Below are 19,317 nucleotides of genomic sequence, written 5' to 3' on the forward strand. Positions count from 1 at the left end.
AACGAGAGCCACACATATTGTACTGAGTCTAAAAAGACATTTTATAGCCACTTCCTCATCAAAGTTTATTTTAAAACTTTAACAATTTTATAAAAACAGTTTTATAAAATGAAATTAATATAACTTCTTGATATTAATCCTAAAACAAATAGAAATAACAGAGAAAAAGAAATACTCCATTGAATTAGTAGTAGGTTAAACATGACACAGATTCAAAATTCTTAAATTTAGCTAATTAAATGATAGTAGTAATATTTAAATATTATAATTGTAACCTTAAATTACAAACATATTTGTTGGCTCGTGGCCCCCACACCTCCATGTAAGTCCGTTCACTCTAGAAAATTGTCTTGCAATAACGTTTGCCATTTTGACTGGAACTAAAATTCTTGAATTTTGATTCTCAAATTCAAAAATAAGTTGTGAATAAAACAAGATAAGCCGATATTGACTGAACAAAACGGAGGAAGAAAGCACGTTTTACTAATTGAAATTTGAAAGCAAGTATTTGTTTTTACTTCTATTTTTAATTAATTATTGACGGATTTAAAGTTAGGATGTAATTTTTTATTTCGTTTATTAGTAATAGTTATGAATTTGAATAGTTATGAATTTGAATATATTTTAATGTAATACAATTTGTTCCATGGACTCTTCCCTTGTTATCATATTTATTCTAACCCTCAAAAGATTACTGGAGTACTATTTTTGATAACTATTGTACCATTATTTCTTATATATTTAGTTTTAACTATATCAATTTATTTATTGAAAAATCAAGTCTGATTCATTATATATATATATTTTTAATTAAATGCAATTCTTTATAATAAAGGTGACCTATTTTTATACTATGAGAAATAATAATATTTTTATACACTAGTAAAGTTAATAATGAAATACTATAATAGAAAACAGAATATTATGGAATTGGAATCCAATTAAAAAGGGAAATAACTGAATAGACAATCCTATAAGGATTACCATCACTTATCATATGTATGTGTAGTATGAGAAGTTATAGGTGAATAAAATGTATGGTAATAATATCCAAAGTCAATGCAAAATAGTAATAAATAATTAGTGTAAAAGTAAATGTTACTTATCTGCAATTTGTTCTTTTGTTTGAAAGTCAAAGTAGTATCTCAATTCATGCGCCACTATGATTTCTCTTTGCGGGTAGTGATATATTTACACGATTGTACGTATATAATCGAACTTCTTTTTAACATTTTACATTGAAAACTGATTTATAAATATTAAATAATTTAAAATAAATTCATACTAATCATTTTGCAACACTTTGAATTTTTTTTGAAATTTTAACTTAAATAATTGTATATTTTTTACTAATTATTGTATGATTAATTCGAATCAAGCTAGAAATCATGTTATGATTTCACATAAAAATTTTATATCACTTCTGTCCTATTTCTATATATAATATAATAGATAATAAAAAAAATTCATTAAATTCAATTAAATTTAAAAATTTAGATATTGTGTACATGTACAATTTATGTTGGAAAGAATCAAGTAAATGAGAAGAAGATTGATGGAGATTAAAGAAGATTGATTGAGATCACATAATTAAGGCAATTAGTATATTCTTCCTATTGTGTAATTAGGGTAAATCTTACCATATACAAATCCTTCTCTAGCCTATTTATAGGCGTGTACATGATAGAAGCCATTGAACAAGTTGAATGAATAATACACATATATCTTTCAACATGGTATCAGAGCCAGGTTTTCGATTTCAATTGGTGAACTCAGAATTTGATTCATCATTGTTCGATACCTTCCTCAAACCTTCGACCAAAAAAACAGGGCAGAAATCAAAATCTACACAACATGTCAGACGGTGAAGAGGAGAAACCGAATCTAGACGATTCAAGGTTGAGAATGAGCAAACATGTCACCTTGGCAGTCAAGCTGAATGGGAATAACTATCCCCTCTGGCACAAATTGATGAGGATAGCCATTGGAGGAAGGCGAGCCAATCGACATATCACAGGCATACCAGCGCCACCGGAACCAGGAACGAAGGGCTATACCGAATGGGAAGAAATGACATGATCGTGTTCTCATGGATAGTCGACAATATCGAGACTGATATCGTTGTGGACTTCGCGCACCACCAAACTACAAAGGCTCTATGGGAGAGTCTGTTCGTTACCTTCGCAAGCACTTCCGATCCATACCTGTTATACGATCTGGAGGAAAAAGCGAGTAAGATAGTGCAAGGAGATCAAGGGCTCAAAACTTACAAGAGACGCCTTTACGGAATCTGGATAGAAATAGATCGATGTGAAAATCGCCCGATCGACTGTTGCGACAAAGGAGTCGGACAATTCCGAACATACATGGGGACAAGGCGGCTGTTCAAATTTCTCACAGGATTGAGTGAGCGATATGACGGAATCCGGCGAGATATCTTGAAAGAACACCCACTGCCCTCAGCCGAAGTCGCGTATGGACGAGTGAAGCGAGAGGCTACTCGGCTCAAGATCATGCCGCCGGCAGCAAGCTCGGATTCCCCGACCAGCGCGACTACCGGTGACTCATCATCGGGCGGAATCGGGCTTGGCTTCGCAACCAGGAACCAACCACAGCATCGCCCAAACCACCAACCGCCGCCACCAAGAACCGCCACCGCCACACAGCCACCCAACAACCGCCGCGGATTCAAACTCGACAAATAAAAAATGTGGTGCTCACACTGCGGAAAGAACAAGCATACAAGAGAAACCTGTTTCCTCCTCGTCGGATTTCCGGAGTGGTGGGACGAGAATCAGAAGGCCAAAGCCCGTCTTGCAATCGGACTGGAGGATGGAGGAGGGCTGTTCCTGCAAGGGGCGGGCAACCGGGAGGTCGCCGTCGCCCGTGGGAGAATAGGGGACGGCGGTCAGCCGCAGGGCGGAGGCGGCAGAGCTAGTGAGGCGGCGAGCGGAATCGCGGAAGTCGCGTTTGCAGAACGAAAGGGAGGCGGCGCTTCAAGTGGAGGTAACGGATTGGGATTGAAAAATCCTAATCCCCAATTTAAATTGCAATTTACTCCCTCAAGTATTTGTGATGCTAGAAATATACCCCACTTCATGAATAATGTTCAGCCTAGTCCCTTGAGTTCCAATTGTGTGCAATTAGGTCCCAAGAATAAGGAAATTCGAAATAGGGTCCCTAAAATTGCTGAAAACTCCTTTTTGAGTCCGAATCGTTTTGCACCCCTTGATAGTATTCCAATTGCATGTGTTGCCCAAAGTACAACTGATTCTAAAGAGAAAGGGTGGATTTTTTATTGTGGGGCGACAGATACTATGTCTTATGATAAAAATGATTTTTCTGAATTTGATGGAGTAACGAAAAGCCACATACAAACGGCTGATGGGAAATTGACTGTTGTAAGTGGGAGTGGAACCATTGAGATTTCTCCAACCTTAAAGCTCACAAATTGCCTCTATGTCCCAAAACTGTCTCATAAGCTCATGTCTATTAGCCATGTGACGAAAGAATTAAACTGTACATTACTGATGCATCCAAACTTCTGTGTATTACAGGATATCAGGACGAGGAGGATAATTGGGCGTGGCACTGAGCGTCAAGGCCTCTATTACGTGGATGAGATTGCTCAACAAGGTGGCACCGCGATGCTTGCTCACGGATCTACTAATCGGGAAGCTTGGTTGTGGCACCGCAGACTGGGGCATCCATCCTCGGGTTATTTAAAATTGCTTTTTCCAAAGTTTTCCCATTTTAAAGATATTACATGTGAATCTTGTGTTTTGGCAAAAAGCCACAGACAATCCTTTAGATCAAGTGATACTCGTGTTAAAACTATTTTTTCTCTAGTGCATGCTGATGTTTGGAGTCCTGCTCCTATTATTGGTGATCATGGTTTTAAGTATTTTCTTATCTTTATGGATGATTGCACTAGATTGACTTGGGTATATTTTTTAAAAAATAAATCTGAAGTTTTTGAAAAATTTACTCACTTTTTTACAATGGTTAAGACACAATTTCAAACCACTGTTCAAATCCTTAGGTCTGATAATGGCAAGGAATTTGTTAACAAAGAAATGACAGAGTTTTTCAAGGGTAGGGGGTTAGTTCATCAAACCACTTGTCCATACACTTCTGAACAAAATGGGGTAGCTGAGCGAAAAAATAGGATAATACTAGAAGTCACGAGAGCTCTTTTCTTTGACTCCAATGTTCCTAAGTTTCTCTGGCCCAAAGCTGTCGCCACTGCTGTTTATCTGATTAATCGTTTGCCTACAAAAATCTTGGGTATGAAAACTCCTTTACAAACTCTTTCATCCTTAACTGATCATCTTTGGTTGTTCTGTTTATGTGCATGTGCCAAAACATGAAAGGGGAAAATTTTCTGCATGTACATTAAAATGTGTGTTCTTGGGGTATGGGATAAATCAGAAAGGCTATCGATGCTATCATCCGGGGTCTAGGAAAATTATAACAACGATGAACTGTAATTTCCTTGAAAGTGAATTTTTTTATTACACCCAACCTCGGGGTCAGGGGGAGAGTACTGTTCAGGGGGAGTGTGAAATAATTCGACCTTCAGTGTGTCTGTACCATACCTAAGCCTACCGGTCGCGGAACTAACAGAGCAAGCTAGTGTCACCGCCGAGCCGATCATATCTGTTGTAGAGCCTCCTCAAATGCCTAGCCTGAATGTTCTCCTCCAGTGATATCTGAGGTAATTCTTGAAACTAGCTCAGATAGTACAGTTTTTACCGCTGACGAGTCTGGTGTAGATGGAAATGAGAATGCAGCGATTGATGGTGATACGGGTCGTTATATACTTCCTTCAAGGATTACTCGGGGCATTCCGGCTAAGAGATACAGTCCTGAAAGGATTCGCAAGAGCAGATATTCTATGGCAATCTAGCCAAGGCCAATCTAACTAAAATGGCAAGGGCATTTGAAGCAGCTCTTTATGAAGAGGAAGAGATCCCATACGAGACCCGACATAGCTTATGCAGTTGGAGTAGTCAGTCAGTTCATGCACGCACCTCAAGCAGCTCACTGGGAAGCAGCACTACGGATCGTACGGTATCTAAAGGGGACAGCAGGCCATGGAATTCTGTTCGAAAATCATGGGCATTTGGAGATCCACGGGTTTACAGATGCTGACTGGGCGGGAAATCCAAATGACAGAAAATCAACTGCTGGTTATTTCACCTTTGTAGGGGGAAACTTGGTCACATGGCGGAGCAAAAAGCAAAAGGTGGTAGCACTATCAAGTGCTGAAGCAGAATTCCGAGGAATCAAGAGTGGCCTAACAGAAATTCTATGGTTGAAGAAGTTGATGACGGAGTTGGATTTGAACTCACATAAATCGTGTAAGCTATTCTGTGATAATAAGGCAACAATCAGTATATCTGAAAATCCAGTCCAGCATGACCGTACCAAACATGTTGAGGTGGATCGACATTTCATCAAAGACAACATAGAATCCAAGACTGTAGAACTTCCCTTTGTGAGATCTAAAGACCAGTTGGCAGATATCCTTACAAAAGCCGTTAATGCTACGAGCTTCCATGAGGCATTGGGCAAGTTAAGAATGGATGATCCCGTTACTTAACTTGAGGGGGAGTATTGGAAAGAATCAAGTAAATGAGAAGAAGATTGATGGAGATTAAAGAAGATTGATTGAGATCACATAATTAAGACAATTAGTATATTCTTCCTATTGTGTAATTAGGGTAAATCTTACCATATACAAATCCTTCTCTAGCCTATTTATAGGCGTGTACATTGTAGAAGCCATTGAACAAGTTGAATGAATAATACACATATATCTTTCGACAATTTATATACATTTATCTTTTCTCTTTGCGTTATAGTACTAGTTACTATAGAGAATAGTTTGATTATATACATAATAAACATTTTATATATGCATTACATAATTTGGTTTATAAAAATTCTAATAAAATTAGTAAATATGATTATAATTTAATGAACATATTTATATACTAACTTATTAGTACTAAAAGTAACCGTAAATGTATAAACTATTCAGTATAGTTAAAGTAAAGCACAATTTATCGAACCACAAGAACTAATATGTAAACGGACTACTTCAATCTAGATGAATGGAGTTTTTATTTGATTTTATAACTAATAAAATAAATATAACCATGAATAAAATAAATTATACAGATAAGATAAAAGTCAGAGAAACAGAGGAATTTCAAAGTTATGATTTTACTACTTCAATCCTATTATTTTTTGTTTTCACCGTCGGATTTGAAGTAGCGATTGACCAAAACTAGTACTCCTACTCCACATATGATATGATGGTACAAGTTAACTATGCAATGCAAATTAGAAAATTAATACTTTCGGACACTTTGACGCGACACAGGTTTTAAGAAATCTAATGGAAGGTGAGTTGAAAAAGTGGGTAAGATGTGGGTCCTACTTTTAAAATATTAGTTTTATAATACTCCCTCCGTCCCAATTTTATAGTCACATTTTGCCATAAAAGTCCGTCCTACATTTATAGTCACATTTAAAAATTTTCATATTTGGACATAAAATTTTACTCCATTATTCACTAAAATTACACCAAAATACCATTATCAACACAAAAATAAACCAAAACAAAAATTAAAAACCCAAAAGTCAATAAGGGACCCACCTTCAACCAACTCACTTCATTTATTATACACTTCATCATCTCACTTCATTTATTACACACTCCACCATCTCACTCATCTATCTCACTTCATTTATTACACACTCCACCATTTCACTCATCTATCTCACTTCATTTATTACACACTCCACCATCTTACTTAATTAATTACACACTCCACCAATTCCTTAAAACCCGTGTCATAACTAAATGTGACTATAAATCTGGAACGGAGGGAGTAAAATATTATAGGAATGAGTTAGTGGAATATGTGGTCCGCTACCAAAAATGGTAAAAGTGAAGTGGGACAAATTATGTGGGACGACCCGAAATGGAATACTGGGTCAAATTATCTGGAACGGAGGGAGTAATTGTTGAACTTAGACTTGGAAAGTTAGTATTTAAAATATTTTAAATTTATTTCTTGTTGGATAATCGATCACTAATCCGTTGTCGTCCAGCGGTTAGGATATCTGGCTTTCACCCAGGAGACCCGGGTTCGATTCCCGGCAACGGAAGTAATTTTTCTTTTTTCAATCAATTATTGAATGTTGTACTGTAAATTTGAATTCAAGGATGAGGATGTTTTGCTTCTTAATTTTCAACAACAGCAGCATGTGGGATTAATGGGATCGATTTTGGTGTAGAAATTTCTCTGATCTTATGTTCTAAGGATAAGGGTCGTACAACATGTGTGTTTGATATTCGTAGAAACTACATTTTGAAATTCGCTATATTTATATCGAAACCGTTAATCGCAAATAAATGGCATTCCTTCATCTCTCTCCCCATTCTTCCTCTTTTCTCCTCAACAGTTCCATTGATTCATACTCTACAGCTTTAATCTCTCCGAAACGCCTTTTCCATTTGTCATCAAACCAACACAACCGCCATGCCTCACTTCAATTACCGTGCTACAGCTCCAATCGAGGATGGAGAATTGGGGTTTCCTTTTTCGCCCCTTTCTTGGACAGAAGCAGCGAAATCGAGAGCCTGAAGCAGCAGCTTCTCGATGCCATTGCTCCGCTCGACCGAGGCGCCGACGCTACTCCGGAGGACCAGCAGCTTATCGATCAGGTAAGCTGTTTTCTCCTCTTTCTCCTCCTCAATCGCGTCGTTAGGGATTTTGTTGGTGGGGAAAATGCACAATCAATCAGGCATAGTTGTCTGCAGTTGGCAGAGTAGATAAAGAGCGATTCGATTAATAAGCCCTTGCGTTTGTCTTCTGATTTGTTTTTTCCCCCCTCAGATTGCAAGCAAACTTGAAGCGAAGAACAAAGTGAAGGAGCCGCTCAAGTCGAATCTTCTGAATGGGAAATGGGAGCTCTTTTACACAACATCCAAGTCTGTTATTCAGAGTGAGGTTCGCTACATCTTCTTTCTTTACCAATCATGATTACCTTAGATAGATAATCGTATCATTGTTCTGAACAACAAGCTTTTCTTCTGTTATAAAATTGCGGCAGAGACCCAAGATCCTCAGACCAAATGGAAAAATTTACCAAGCAATCAACTTGGATACCTTGAGGGCTCAAAATATCCAAACTTGGCCATTTTTCAATCAGGTAGTATGGTTTCCATTGCAAGCTCTAAGACTGTGTTTGGCTAAGCTTATTTGACATAGGTTGCTATCAAGGTGTTTGGATAGTTGAATTTATATAAATCTTTAAACGATTTGAGCTACGTGTTTATACCATATCATCAAACTTAGATATGATGAATGTTTTGTGAAGTTCCATTTTTGCTTTCTTTCAGATTAACTGACATGCTGTTATTTTTAAATCAGGCTACAGCTAATTTGGTTCCACTAAATCAAAGAAGAGTTGCTGTTAAGTTTGATAGTTTTAAGATTGCTGGTGTGGTAGGTGAATCACTGCTTGTTGGATTCATCAACCATTTGTAGTCCTTTCATCCTTAAAGGTTTTTTACTATTGTTGCATAGATACCTATCAAGGCACGTGGAAGTGGGCGTGGCCAGCTTGAAATTACGTACTTGGATGAAGAGCTGCGGTAAGACACATATGATTCATGGAACCTCTCTGATGTAGCGTTTCTTTCAGCTGCATAGTTTACTCATGACTTGGTTCAACCAAAGCTCGAGCTTTGAGTATGTTTTTATTGGTTGCAGAATATCGCGGGGAAATCAAGGGAATCTGTTTATACTTGGAATGGTGGATCCCTTTTACAGAGTACCCATGTAGGAGCTCCAAACACGGTTCAACAGAGATGAATTTACTGTAAAAGTATGACTGTATGAGGGTCGATCAAGGGGAGGTTAGTGTTGGTTGTGTTTCAAAACTTTACTGTATAAAGTTTGTCTATAAGAAAAATATGAAAATATGTGTAGTATTTAAGTTCCTCCACATGTATTTTTAACATTTTTTCTGAGGCAAATTTTCTCTCGAAATCACAGTTCTCGCCTAATGTTGTCGTTGCTGCATTCCCGAAGTTGATGAAATTTGAGTTGGGGGTGAATGAGTAGCTAACCGGCCACATCTTTCGATGTTTGTCGATCTGATGTTATTATGGTTTTGTTTACTTCATGAGGATGTGAGAATTTGAGTTGTCTGGTGCATATCTGTTGGATTTATACTCTATTTCATTCGACTTGGGTTGGTTTGATAGCCTATAATAGAAATGCTAAAGTAAGAATACAAATTTGAAAAGAATACATATTTTGTGGAAAATAAGTTTTTATGAAGACGTTTGATACTGTTTGGAATATATTTCAGAATAGCTACAAATGTGTTTGATACAATTATTATTTCATGATAGTATATTCCCAAATTTACCCTTACTTTTTTTGTGGTGTGACCAATTTACCCTTCACCAATAAGGGTTTACATCACTCATACAAATTAAGCAGAGTCCACACTCCTCTTCTCTTCACTGAAGCGGCGGTGGAGACACATCTGAGGAAGCAAGAGGAATCAAGAGGTTGAACAATAAGAAAGAGCTTCTTCCAACTTGTAGCTTTGTCCTTGAAAATTAGGGATGAAGTTGATTTCCCTTCAAATTTGTGTTCTATGGTGTAAATCTGCTAAAAAAAAGTAGGGCAAGAAGCTTCGCATCAAATCTCTCGTGCGAAAATTGAGGACCAACAAAGATGAATTTAGATGGAATACCACCTCGTGTTGTTCGTCCAGTGTCGTTTGTAGCTTTCATCCAAAACAAGAGCTTGAATTCTCGAACCATAAGCAGCGGGTGATAAGTTTTTGAATTTCTGGGACCAGTAACAGCATTGCGTTGAGAAGGAAGAGAGGGGTTTTTTGGAAAGATGTTTTTTTTTGGCAAATCTAATGAAGTCAGAATATAATTTCCCCCATTTCTCTTGGAAAAGTTAACGGGAGAGAGTACTATAGATCATCGGGCTTTTTGCGGGCTGACTTTAGTTTAGCGGGCTTTGAGAAAAATCAGATGTGTCAAACATTGGAATTATTGAGAAATGGGGATCATCATTTCAAAGCTTCCATCCAGAATTGCTTTCCAAAGATGCTCGGATTACATTCAATTAATCTAAACACATAATAAGGAGCAAACAGTATAAAACCCAAAAATTAAAAAATACGAAATGAGATATATAGATTCTAGTTCTCTCCCTATCACATAAGAATATGCACTTTTAGTTGAACACGAATGAATAAAGTAAAATAAAAGTATAAAAAGTAATTAAAGTATTATTAATAGAGAATACCTTATTATAAAGAAAAAAAGTTTACAAACTTAAAAAGTATATATTCATGTGATACGAGTTAAAAAAGAAATAGTGCATATTTATGTGAGATATATTATGGGCAACAATGACAGTTTGGATCTTATTTTTTTTTACTAAACGACAAACATAAAAACTTACTAATAGAACCGTTAATCATAGGTATTATCTTGATTTTGCATCTTAATTGTGAGAGCACCAATTTTGCAGCAGAAGATGGATTGAGTTGCAAGGCTATAGTATTCCTCATCCAATGTTGTGATTTTGAAGTGCATAATTGAGCACAACGATGAGACAATTATATAGAGATTCCAGTTGTGAGATTCCCAATCAGGCTACAATAGCAAAGATAGATCCCTTCCAAAACAAAATAATGTCTACGTGGCCGAAATGAAAGGATCCTTTGGTTACCCTATTTTAAATGAAAACTTAATTTCGATGTTTCTGAGGCCACCATTTTCAAACCACACCAATCATGGCCTCCTCCTCCTCCCTTTTCCTCCACCCCGCCGTCGCGGCTCCATTTCGCGCCCTCGCTTTCTCCACGCCGCCGGGCCACGAAAAGAAGTCTTTCGCCGTCGCTACGGGGGAGCTCTTTCTCGGCATCACGGCTCGGATTCTCAAGAGGAACGGCAAAATCGTGGGCGGCGGGGAGCTTCCGGCGCCGGAGAATGAGAGGGGTTGGTGGCGGAGGAACGAGGGGATCGGGGCCGTTGTAGAGGATCCGGTTCAGCCGGAGATGGTGTGGGAGCAAGGGCTGAAAGACGTGGAGGCGGAGCGGCGGCGCAAGGCGGTTACTAGCCCTGGGTTTAGCTTCTCCGCCGCGGGGCTCTTGTTCCCTTACCATCTTGGGGTGGCTCGCCTTCTCATTGAGAAGGGTTATATCAAGGTTAGGGATTCAATTCAATGCTAATTTGCCTAATTTTAGTCTCTACTTCGTGATTGCTTTTTTTTTTTTTTTTTTTTTTTTTTTTTTTTTTTTTTTTTATGGATATCAAAGCTTTTAGTGTATTGAGATTGTGGGGCATGAAATTTGTTTCAAACTTTGTGAACAACATTGATTATCTCTGGTTATGTTGTTTCATGATCTTGATCCTCTTATTTGTGAATAAAAGGAAACAACACCGTTGGCTGGCTCGTCTGCTGGGGCTATTGTGTGTGCGGTGATTGCCTCGGGAGCCAGCATGGAGGAGGCACTGGTGGCTACCAAGATATTGGCTGAAGATTGCAGGCTTCGAGGGACTGCGTTCCGCCTTGGGGTATTACCATTAACAATATGATAGTAGTATATGGAAGTTCAAACTACTTTACACTTCAGTTTAGATTTTTGTTTGATTAATTGGCTCAGGCTGTGCTTAGAGATGTTCTGGACCAGTTTCTGCCTGATGATGCTCATATCAGGTCCAGTGGAAGGGTTCGTGGTCGGTATAAGTTATCTTTTCACGCATAATCATTTGGAACACAACACTATAATGTATAGGAGAATGGTCATTTTTGCATGGCCGTATGACATGTATCTCCTTGAAAACAAATGCATTAGGCCTTTTTTAGCACTCTTGCGTTTGTATAAATGTCCTTTCGAAAAAAGGCTGAATAATTAATTTAGGTTAAGATAACTAATTGTACATTTCCTGCAATCGATCTAGTACCTAAGTAATCTAGAGGAAGAATTCTGATAGAACTTTGTTTTGGTGGTGTAATGGCAGTGGCTGTAACGGAGATTATGTGGAGGCCGAGGGGTGTTCTTGTAGACCAATTTGATTCTAAAGAAGACCTTATCAATGCTGTTTTCACCTCTTCATTCATTCCTGGGTAAAATTCTGATTTGACCTGGTTTGATGGAACAATTCTTTGAACTGAAAAGTAATCTTTGATACAGATATCTTGCTCCGAGGCCAGCAACAATGTTCCGCAATCGTTTATGTATAGACGGGGGTTTGACACTGTTCATGCCGCCAACCTCTGCTTCTCAGACGGTAATAAGAAAGTCAGGATGGACTTGTAGATGGATGGAGTCAGCCTTAAATTGAAAATGTGATGATGTTGCAGGTTCGCGTTTGTGCATTTCCTGCTGGTCGTTTGGGATTGAAAGGAATAGGAATCAGCCCCGACTGCAACCCAGAGAACAGGGCTAGTGCACGAGAGGTGACATTTTTACACACGCGATTCCCAGTTTACATGGTAACAGAAACTAAGGTTGATGTGTCTGTTTTAGCTTTTCAATTGGGCACTCGAGCCAGCTGCGGATCATGTTCTTGATAGGCTCTTTGAGCTTGGATATCTTGATGCAGCTGTATGGGCGGAGGAGAATCCAGTGGAAGAAATAGTTCGACAAGACAGCGCTTGCTGATGGCCCGACAAAGAAAATTCAGGCATCGATATTAACTGTACAAACTCTGGAGAGCGCTACTTGTTTAAGTTCTTGCTCTTGAATGTCTTGTGAAGCATAGAATATAGATAAATAGTAGTAGTAGTAGTAGTAGTAGTAGTAGTAGTATATTGTGATAGGGATAGGGATGTGGATCTTAATTGTTCATTCACGTCCTATGAATTTATTTGAGGCTGCTCTTATCATGGAGAAGATATGCGGTGTAAGAAAAAAAATCAAATATAGAGTTTTATACTTGCTACAAATTATGTAAAATTGATCAAATATTATTCCAATTTGATAAGAGGGTGATTGACAATGTAAGGGTTGATTGATTCTTGCGTAAGAATAAGTGTTTTTCATGTCAGAAACAAAGAATCACAATGTTTTTCATGTCAAACAGTGGACTGTGTGTAGCTGTTACCCCAATTAAAAGATTTTCTTTTGGAAAAGAGACAAACATTGAAAGAAGCAGATACTTAAAACACACCTCAATTATCCTAATAGTACTATAGTATTCCATTTAAATCAACTTTTTCTTTTGGAAGTAACTCTTTAAGTACAATATCTGGAGTGCAGAAACTACAATGCAGAATGTGAGTGACACGAGGCTGTAGAGAGCAACTCGATGATTTGTAGTTTCGTTCGTCGTCCTCATCTCTGCCTCTCTGCAACGACAAACATACACAATATCAACATCTTTAAGGATGAACTAGAACAACACTAAATTTGGTTAAGATTTGTTTAAAGAAAAACAACCACCTGGTCTTAAGGTGGAGAAGATTTTCATGGACCGTCTCGACTGCCTCTTCGAGTTTTCTGAGCTCAAGCTCGATACCCTAGTAGAGATACAAACTAAGTAAAGATGGTTGAAGAATAGATGGAAGCAGAGAGGTGAGTGAAGCCATGCACCTCGATTTTTTCTTTTCTTGCAACCGAATCCCAGTCCCTTGCTGCAATACCAGTTTTCCACTCCATGTTGATGCTTAATCCCCCCGAGCCCGAGTAATGTCCATCGACCCAGAAACAAGCCAAGTAGCTTCCATCCTCAGTAGTCGTGAATGCAAATTTACCGTGCGTGATGTTTTCCTGCCGATACAGAGTGTTTCCATACGGAGAAGTCACCTGCATCAAAATCACACAAATTCCATTTCTCATATTATTATGAATGTGCTTGTTTGTGCTTTCTATCTTAGAAACCTGATGTTTTAACAGATGGAGATAGCTAAGCTGCCACATACACCATCATCAAATTGGATTGATTTTACAGACTAAGCAATTAATCAATAATTGTTTTATCAATGTACTAATCACTTTGCAATCACATAGTGATTGTTTTCTATAAACACGCATTTAGCATCTAACAACATAAAAAAAATGAAGTAAATCTCTTATGATTCAACATGTGAAGATTCATAATCACGAATTTCCAAAATTAAGGGTAAGAAAGAAAGGTGATTAATTAACCTCAGCGGAAATGGTGGGAGTGGGGTGGAGATGATCGTCGGAGATGACGACGTAGTCCGCCAAAACGACGACGTTGCTGTGAATCTCGTCGGAGACGCATTTGGTGGCGGTGGGCGGCAGATTCAACCAAATGGCCGCGCTCCTCCGCGGCGTGCACAGAGAGAACAATAACACCGCCCACACAACACCACCGCCCACCATTAATAATTACTATCTCGATCCGCGATTTGGATCACACATTCACAACTCTCTCTGACTATGCAATGCAATCACCCTTTCTCTCAACCAACATTTAACACTGAAAATCCCCACATCACTAAATATGTTCATATATATAAGCATTCAAAAATCAAAATAAAGTTTTGTCGCACTCCAAATGCGATTGTGGTACTATCAAACTTTAAAAATAATTAATCAATATCTGAATATGTAAATTTTAATTATTTGTGAAATAGTATACGAGTATATTCGGTAAGAAAGAGGTATTGGAAGCCCAAACTCACTCAAGAATCCAAAATAGGTGAAAATTGAATCTGCGCCATTCGATTGAGGATTAAGGTGGCCCACTAAATCGCAAACCCACCTCTACACTCTCCCCCAATATACCAATACCAAAACCTCAGCTCTCTATCTTTACTCTCTCTGCCCCCTCTCTAAATCTCCATCTCTGGAAGCATCCGTCTCTATCCATGTCTGAGGTACTGCTGCAGAATCATCCTTTAATTTATTCACTTTCGCATTCTTTTGATTTTAATTTGCTGGATTTCTGCAATTCGGTTGATGATGCCTTTGCGGCTGATTGATATATTTTTGGCGCTCCGTGCAGGCTGTAAAAACCCCTACGCTGGATAAAGAAGGTACGCCTATTTTTTTCAGAGATTTCGTTTTCTTTTCGCGATTTCGAGATCGTTGATGAATTGGTTCTGTTGATTTGAGAGATTAGTCGAGAGCCTTTGATTTCTTCAGTTATCAGTTAATATCATTCATGTTGGTGGATTTAACATAATCCAGTTGATTAAATTCTTCGGTATAGTTCAATGATATGATTGAGTCGCTTGTTGGTTTTCTGTGTTCGAGACTGTTATTCATGGGTTAGAAAGTAAAGACTTAGTCATCAATATGATGTTCATGGGATTCGAATGAAAGGCTTGAAGTTCGCCCTTCTAGTTTTTTCAGAATTTGCCGTATCAAATAAAATTTGAATTCCAAATCTATCCTATTATGAATCAAAATCTCGTGATAGTGCTAGTTCAATTTTGTATTTAAAATAGTTTTAAAGCAACTATCTTTAATTCTTGGTATGTGAAATTCCTATGCAATTTTATGTTTTTTTCTTAGCTGATTAGTTTAATCAGTGTTGGCATCTTACTCTCTGCCCTCAGAAGAGAAGTCTGATGCAGCAGCTAGCAAAGCTCCTGGTGAGCCAGCTTCTTCAGAAGCATCACCTAGACAAAAAAGCACAACCCCTGCAATCCCATCTCCAGTTGCCGGAATGCCAGGGCCCTTTGACTTCTCAGCTATGTCAGGACTGCTAAATGTACGTAAATAGAAACTTTGCCTATATTGTTGTTGCTGTTGTTTTTCCAATTAAATGGGGGTTAATGCATGTAGGTCAAGTCAGTGTTGTTAGGTATTAGTTCCATCTTGGGAAAGGAGAAACTTTATACAAAACTCTCGTTTTTATCATAGGCGTGCCTTATTCTTTGTCTTTCTTAAGTACACATTCACATTTTCATACCCTGACTTCTGTGTCTCTAAATTCTATTATTTGTATCTAAAGGACCCAAGCATTAAGGAATTAGCGGAACAAATAGCAAAGGATCCTTCATTTAATCAGATGGCAGAACAACTTCAGAAAACCTTTCAAGGTGCTCCTGCAGTTGAAGAGAGTGTTCCCAACTTTGATCCACAACAATATTATTCGACGATGCAACAAGTAATGCAAAATCCACAATTCATGACAATGGCTGAAAAACTGGGTAATGCATTGATGCAGGTATTTATCGGTGTGCCATCTTACCTTTTTAATAGTAAAACATATTTTCATGTACAGTTAGTCCAACTGTTGTGTGGAATCCTTTCTACAGGACCCAGCCATGTCCGGCATGCTTGAGAGTTTTACTAACCCAACAAATAAAGCCCAGCTTGAAGAGAGAATGACTAAAATCAAAGATGATCCATCGTTGAAGCCTATTTTGGCTGAGATTGAGAATGGCGGTCCTGCTGCTATGATGAGGTCTTGTTTTCTCCATAAAATTTTTGGTTTTTAACTTAATCCAATTACCGACTCTCATAGTGTATGAGATAGTAATGTGTCTGTGTGAGTCTAAGTGACAATCCAGACAACCTGACTTTGGATGGTGTTATATAGTGACCACAGAAAAGGATGAGGTCTTGTTTTCTCCATAAAATTTTTGGTTTTTAACTCAATACAGTTACTGACTCTCGTAGTGTATAAGATAGTAATGTGTCTGTGTGAGTCTAAGTGACAATCCAGACAACCTGACTTTGGATGGTGTTATATAGTGACCATAGAAAAGGATGTAAACTTTCTTTTATTATGCAAATTAAATCGATTTAGATGCATTCTTCTACAAGTTTATAGTATGAGAAATCTTGAACTCAGAAAAGGTTATAACTTTGACTCGCTGTTACAGTTAAATGTTTTGAATTGGAAGAAACCATCCGTAGTTCTGTCATTGAAGGAATTTTGCTTGTTACTGGCTGGGGCCATAGATGACAGAAAACTTCTTAGTGAATTCCTTCTAGCTGTGTCATGGTCTCAAGCTATAACTTTGATTTGGTTGACAAATCTTGCTTTTAATTTGAAGAATCTATCCGTAACTCTATCATTTAATGTAATTTGCAAAAGTTTCTTGATGTTGCCAATGATGACTCACATCTTAGTCAGTTCCTTCTAGCCATGTCAGGGTCTCAAGTACTCAAAATAGAGAAACCCTACACCTGTAAATAACCTTAGAAGTCCATGAAGCAGGGGAAAAGATCTATAAATCAGGATATTATCAGTGCTACAATGAAAAAGTTTTCAATAGGATCCTTGGTGGCTTGATTCTGAGTCATGTTGAATAATTTATACCTTATCCTGGACTAGTAGTTCTTGTTATTCTGTATGTATTTATAAACCATAGTTCAATACTTTCAGGAACGAATCACTCATTTTTATGGTATTTCCTTACTGAGAAAATAGTTTATGGCCAGGTACTGGAATGACAAAGATGTTCTCCAAAAGTTGGGTGAAGCCATGGGATTTGCTGTTGGTGAAGGTGGTGCATCTGGTGTTGATGCTTCTGCTGAAGAAGAGGAGGAAGGAAATGATGAGGAATCTATAGTTCACCAAACTGCCAGTGTTGGCGATGTGGAGGTAAGTGTATCCTATGATGCATCGAAAACTTGTGGTTACTGTTTAACAAACATATTGTAGGGTTCATATAATTTTTCCTTAACTACTCTCTGCCAAATTCTACTACTAGTATAATTTTTTCTGTTCAGATATTAGTTGACAAGTCTATAGTTATTAAAAACAAGGCTGCTCTGCATATCTTGTACATACCACTTCATGTTTTTGCTACTTGTGTATAACCAGCTTTTATGATACAATCAGGGCCTGAAGAATGCTCTGGCTGATGGTGCTGATAAGGATGAAGAAGATTCGGAGGGAAGGACGGCATTGCATTTTGCATGTGGATATGGAGAGGTATTGCAGACTAAAAGATTGAGCTTCATAACCTTCTTGTTCTTCTATATAGATGATAGTATAGCTTTTACATAACATTTCATAGATAGGTAGATGTTTCCTGTTTATTTGAGCTCCTTATCTAAAAGTTGATTACATGTCTTGGTTCGATTTCAGATCAAATGCGCCCAACTTCTTCTGGAGGCAAATGCAAAGGTGGATGCCTTGGATAAGAACAAGAACACTCCTCTTCATTATGCTGCCGGTTATGGCAGAAAGGAGTGTGTGGAGCTTCTATTGAAGAATGGCGCTGCAGTGTAATAATCCCTTTGCCCTCTTGTTAGCCTCTTTCTTGTTCTTGCTTTTGTTTGGAGCTTTAAGCGTTTGATATCTGTTGTTTCCATGCACACAGCACGCTCCAAAACCTGGATGGTAAGACCCCAATTGAAGTTGCTAAATTAAATAACCAGAATGAGGTGCTAGCCTTGCTCGAGAAAGATGCATTTCTATAAGCCGAGATGCATGGACGCTGTTCTGCATGCTCTCGTGCATTATGTTTGAGTCTAGGAGCTGGAGTGCGACCTTCCAGATTTGGCGTGCTACTCAGTTTGTATTTGGTGACATATCTTCATCAATATTTCTAGCTTCTTTTATTTATTTGTATGAAACTGTTCCTTTTCCAGAGTTGATACTCACTGCGCCATTTCAAGCGGTGATATTAGATGCTGCTATGATTCCTGCTTAAACTAACGTTGAAATTTTTTGCTGTTGGCCTTTTTTGTCTGATTTAAAGTTGCATCTTGGTTTTAAGGTTTTAACGTTTTTTTATATGATTTTCACTGACCAACCAATTTATCTTAAAATGTGCCATTTTCACTTGCTTCTGAATTTATATAATTGCCTAATGGAAATCCAAATTTTGCAAATCAATTATGTTGGAATTGAATTCATCAAGATAGATTGGAATGGAGTACCTTCAGACGTACGGAGTGTGTGAAGAGTTGCACCTTTAATTGGAGTTTATTTGCAAGACTTTTGGTCATGTATTGAAATGGAGTACCTTTAGACATACGGAGTGTGTGAAGAAGAGTTGCACCTTTAATTGGAGTTTATTTGCAAGACTTTTGGTCAGGTGTTCACTTTTGTCATTGATGATTTATTTCGCTTAGAGCATCAATAATGCCGCCGGGCCGGGCCGCAACTCGCGAGTGCCGGCCCGAACTCACTATTGGAGCTCCTTGCGTCCCGACCCAAGACGGTCCCGAGGACGCAGTTGCGTCCCGGGGCCGCTCCCGAGTCCCGTCCCGGCCGGTGTTATGCGTGCCCATGCCGCACCCCATGCGGCCCGTCCCGGCGTTAATTGCGTTCGGGCCGGGCCGCAAGTCCCCACGCATTTTCAATTTTTTTTTTTT

At 38.3% G+C, this 19,317-nt stretch overlaps 4 protein-coding genes and 1 non-coding gene across 8 annotated transcripts; 4 read left to right on the forward strand and 1 right to left on the reverse strand.

Moving 5' to 3' along the window:
• Nucleotides 1-7,110: 7,110 nt before the first annotated feature.
• Nucleotides 7,111-7,182, forward strand: TRNAE-UUC. Its single transcript has one exon. It is a non-coding gene; the product is annotated as a tRNA-Glu (tRNA).
• Nucleotides 7,183-7,295: 113 nt separating this feature from the next.
• LOC125218768 (probable plastid-lipid-associated protein 4, chloroplastic) lies at nt 7,296-9,260 on the forward strand. 3 transcript variants are annotated; one of them, XR_007176022.1, is made up of 7 exons: nt 7,299-7,741; nt 7,914-8,027; nt 8,131-8,229; nt 8,451-8,525; nt 8,607-8,674; nt 8,793-8,938; nt 9,078-9,260. XR_007176022.1 is itself a non-coding variant. In XM_048120524.1 (6 exons), the coding sequence occupies exons 1-6, from the start codon at nt 7,430-7,432 to the stop codon at nt 8,863-8,865; spliced, it is 741 nt and encodes a 246-aa protein (XP_047976481.1). In that variant the 5' UTR covers nt 7,298-7,429; the 3' UTR covers nt 8,866-9,023. The 3 variants fall into 3 exon arrangements, 1 of the variants encoding a protein (XP_047976481.1); XR_007176023.1 differs by lacking the exon at nt 8,451-8,525 and having other exon boundaries at nt 7,296-7,741; XM_048120524.1 differs by lacking the exon at nt 9,078-9,260 and having other exon boundaries at nt 7,298-7,741; nt 8,793-9,023.
• Nucleotides 9,261-10,801: 1,541 nt separating this feature from the next.
• LOC125185261 (patatin-like phospholipase domain-containing protein 4) lies at nt 10,802-12,957 on the forward strand. The gene is made up of 7 exons (XM_048081769.1): nt 10,802-11,265; nt 11,492-11,635; nt 11,725-11,797; nt 12,083-12,188; nt 12,256-12,352; nt 12,426-12,521; nt 12,592-12,957. The coding sequence occupies exons 1-7, from the start codon at nt 10,852-10,854 to the stop codon at nt 12,724-12,726; spliced, it is 1,065 nt and encodes a 354-aa protein (XP_047937726.1). The 5' UTR covers nt 10,802-10,851; the 3' UTR covers nt 12,727-12,957.
• Nucleotides 12,958-13,220: 263 nt separating this feature from the next.
• Nucleotides 13,221-14,631, reverse strand: LOC125185262 (transmembrane emp24 domain-containing protein p24delta3-like). The gene is made up of 4 exons (XM_048081770.1): nt 14,212-14,631; nt 13,657-13,869; nt 13,507-13,583; nt 13,221-13,412 (listed from the first exon to the last, which is right to left on the reverse strand). Exons 1-4 carry the CDS (start codon nt 14,410-14,412, stop codon nt 13,268-13,270), a joined length of 636 nt encoding a protein of 211 aa, XP_047937727.1. The 5' UTR covers nt 14,413-14,631; the 3' UTR covers nt 13,221-13,267.
• A 148-nt stretch (nt 14,632-14,779) lies between these two features.
• LOC125185260 (ankyrin repeat domain-containing protein 2B-like) lies at nt 14,780-18,675 on the forward strand. Of its 2 annotated transcripts, none has more exons than XM_048081768.1 (9): nt 14,780-14,909; nt 15,038-15,068; nt 15,594-15,748; nt 15,992-16,207; nt 16,299-16,447; nt 17,431-17,593; nt 17,834-17,926; nt 18,083-18,222; nt 18,318-18,675. In XM_048081768.1, the coding sequence occupies exons 1-9, from the start codon at nt 14,901-14,903 to the stop codon at nt 18,415-18,417; spliced, it is 1,056 nt and encodes a 351-aa protein (XP_047937725.1). In that variant the 5' UTR covers nt 14,780-14,900; the 3' UTR covers nt 18,418-18,675. The 2 variants fall into 2 exon arrangements, with proteins under 2 accessions (XP_047937725.1, XP_047937724.1); XM_048081767.1 differs by having other exon boundaries at nt 14,794-14,909; nt 15,567-15,748.
• The last annotated feature ends 642 nt before the right edge of the window (nt 18,676-19,317 follow it).

The sequence above is a fragment of the Salvia hispanica genome, chromosome 4 (assembly GCF_023119035.1).
Source record: "Salvia hispanica cultivar TCC Black 2014 chromosome 4, UniMelb_Shisp_WGS_1.0, whole genome shotgun sequence".
Classification (NCBI taxonomy): domain Eukaryota; kingdom Viridiplantae; phylum Streptophyta; class Magnoliopsida; order Lamiales; family Lamiaceae; genus Salvia; species Salvia hispanica.

Excerpts from the sequence above, each read along its gene's own strand:
- LOC125218768 (XM_048120524.1), top strand. The coding sequence starts at position 7,430 with ATGGCATTCCTTCATCTCTCTCCCCATTCTTCCTCTTTTCTCCTCAAC. Across the intron at positions 7,742-7,913 it reads ACCAGCAGCTTATCGATCAG|ATTGCAAGCAAACTTGAAGC; the intron begins GTAAGCTGTTTT and ends TTCCCCCCTCAG. Across the intron at positions 8,230-8,450 it reads CTTGGCCATTTTTCAATCAG|GCTACAGCTAATTTGGTTCC; the intron begins GTAGTATGGTTT and ends TTTTTAAATCAG.
- LOC125185260 (XM_048081767.1), top strand. Across the intron at positions 16,448-17,430 it reads GGTCCTGCTGCTATGATGAG|GTACTGGAATGACAAAGATG; the intron begins GTCTTGTTTTCT and ends GTTTATGGCCAG. Across the intron at positions 17,594-17,833 it reads CCAGTGTTGGCGATGTGGAG|GGCCTGAAGAATGCTCTGGC; the intron begins GTAAGTGTATCC and ends TGATACAATCAG.
- LOC125185261 (XM_048081769.1), top strand. The coding sequence starts at position 10,852 with ATGGCCTCCTCCTCCTCCCTTTTCCTCCACCCCGCCGTCGCGGCTCCA. Across the intron at positions 11,266-11,491 it reads TTGAGAAGGGTTATATCAAG|GAAACAACACCGTTGGCTGG; the intron begins GTTAGGGATTCA and ends TGTGAATAAAAG. Across the intron at positions 11,798-12,082 it reads GTCCAGTGGAAGGGTTCGTG|TGGCTGTAACGGAGATTATG; the intron begins GTCGGTATAAGT and ends GTGTAATGGCAG.
- LOC125185262 (XM_048081770.1), bottom strand. The coding sequence starts at position 14,412 with ATGGTGGGCGGTGGTGTTGTGTGGGCGGTGTTATTGTTCTCTCTGTGC. Across the intron at positions 13,870-14,211 it reads CTCCCACCATTTCCGCTGAG|GTGACTTCTCCGTATGGAAA; the intron begins GTTAATTAATCA and ends ATTTTGATGCAG. Across the intron at positions 13,584-13,656 it reads CAAGAAAAGAAAAAATCGAG|GGTATCGAGCTTGAGCTCAG; the intron begins GTGCATGGCTTC and ends TATCTCTACTAG.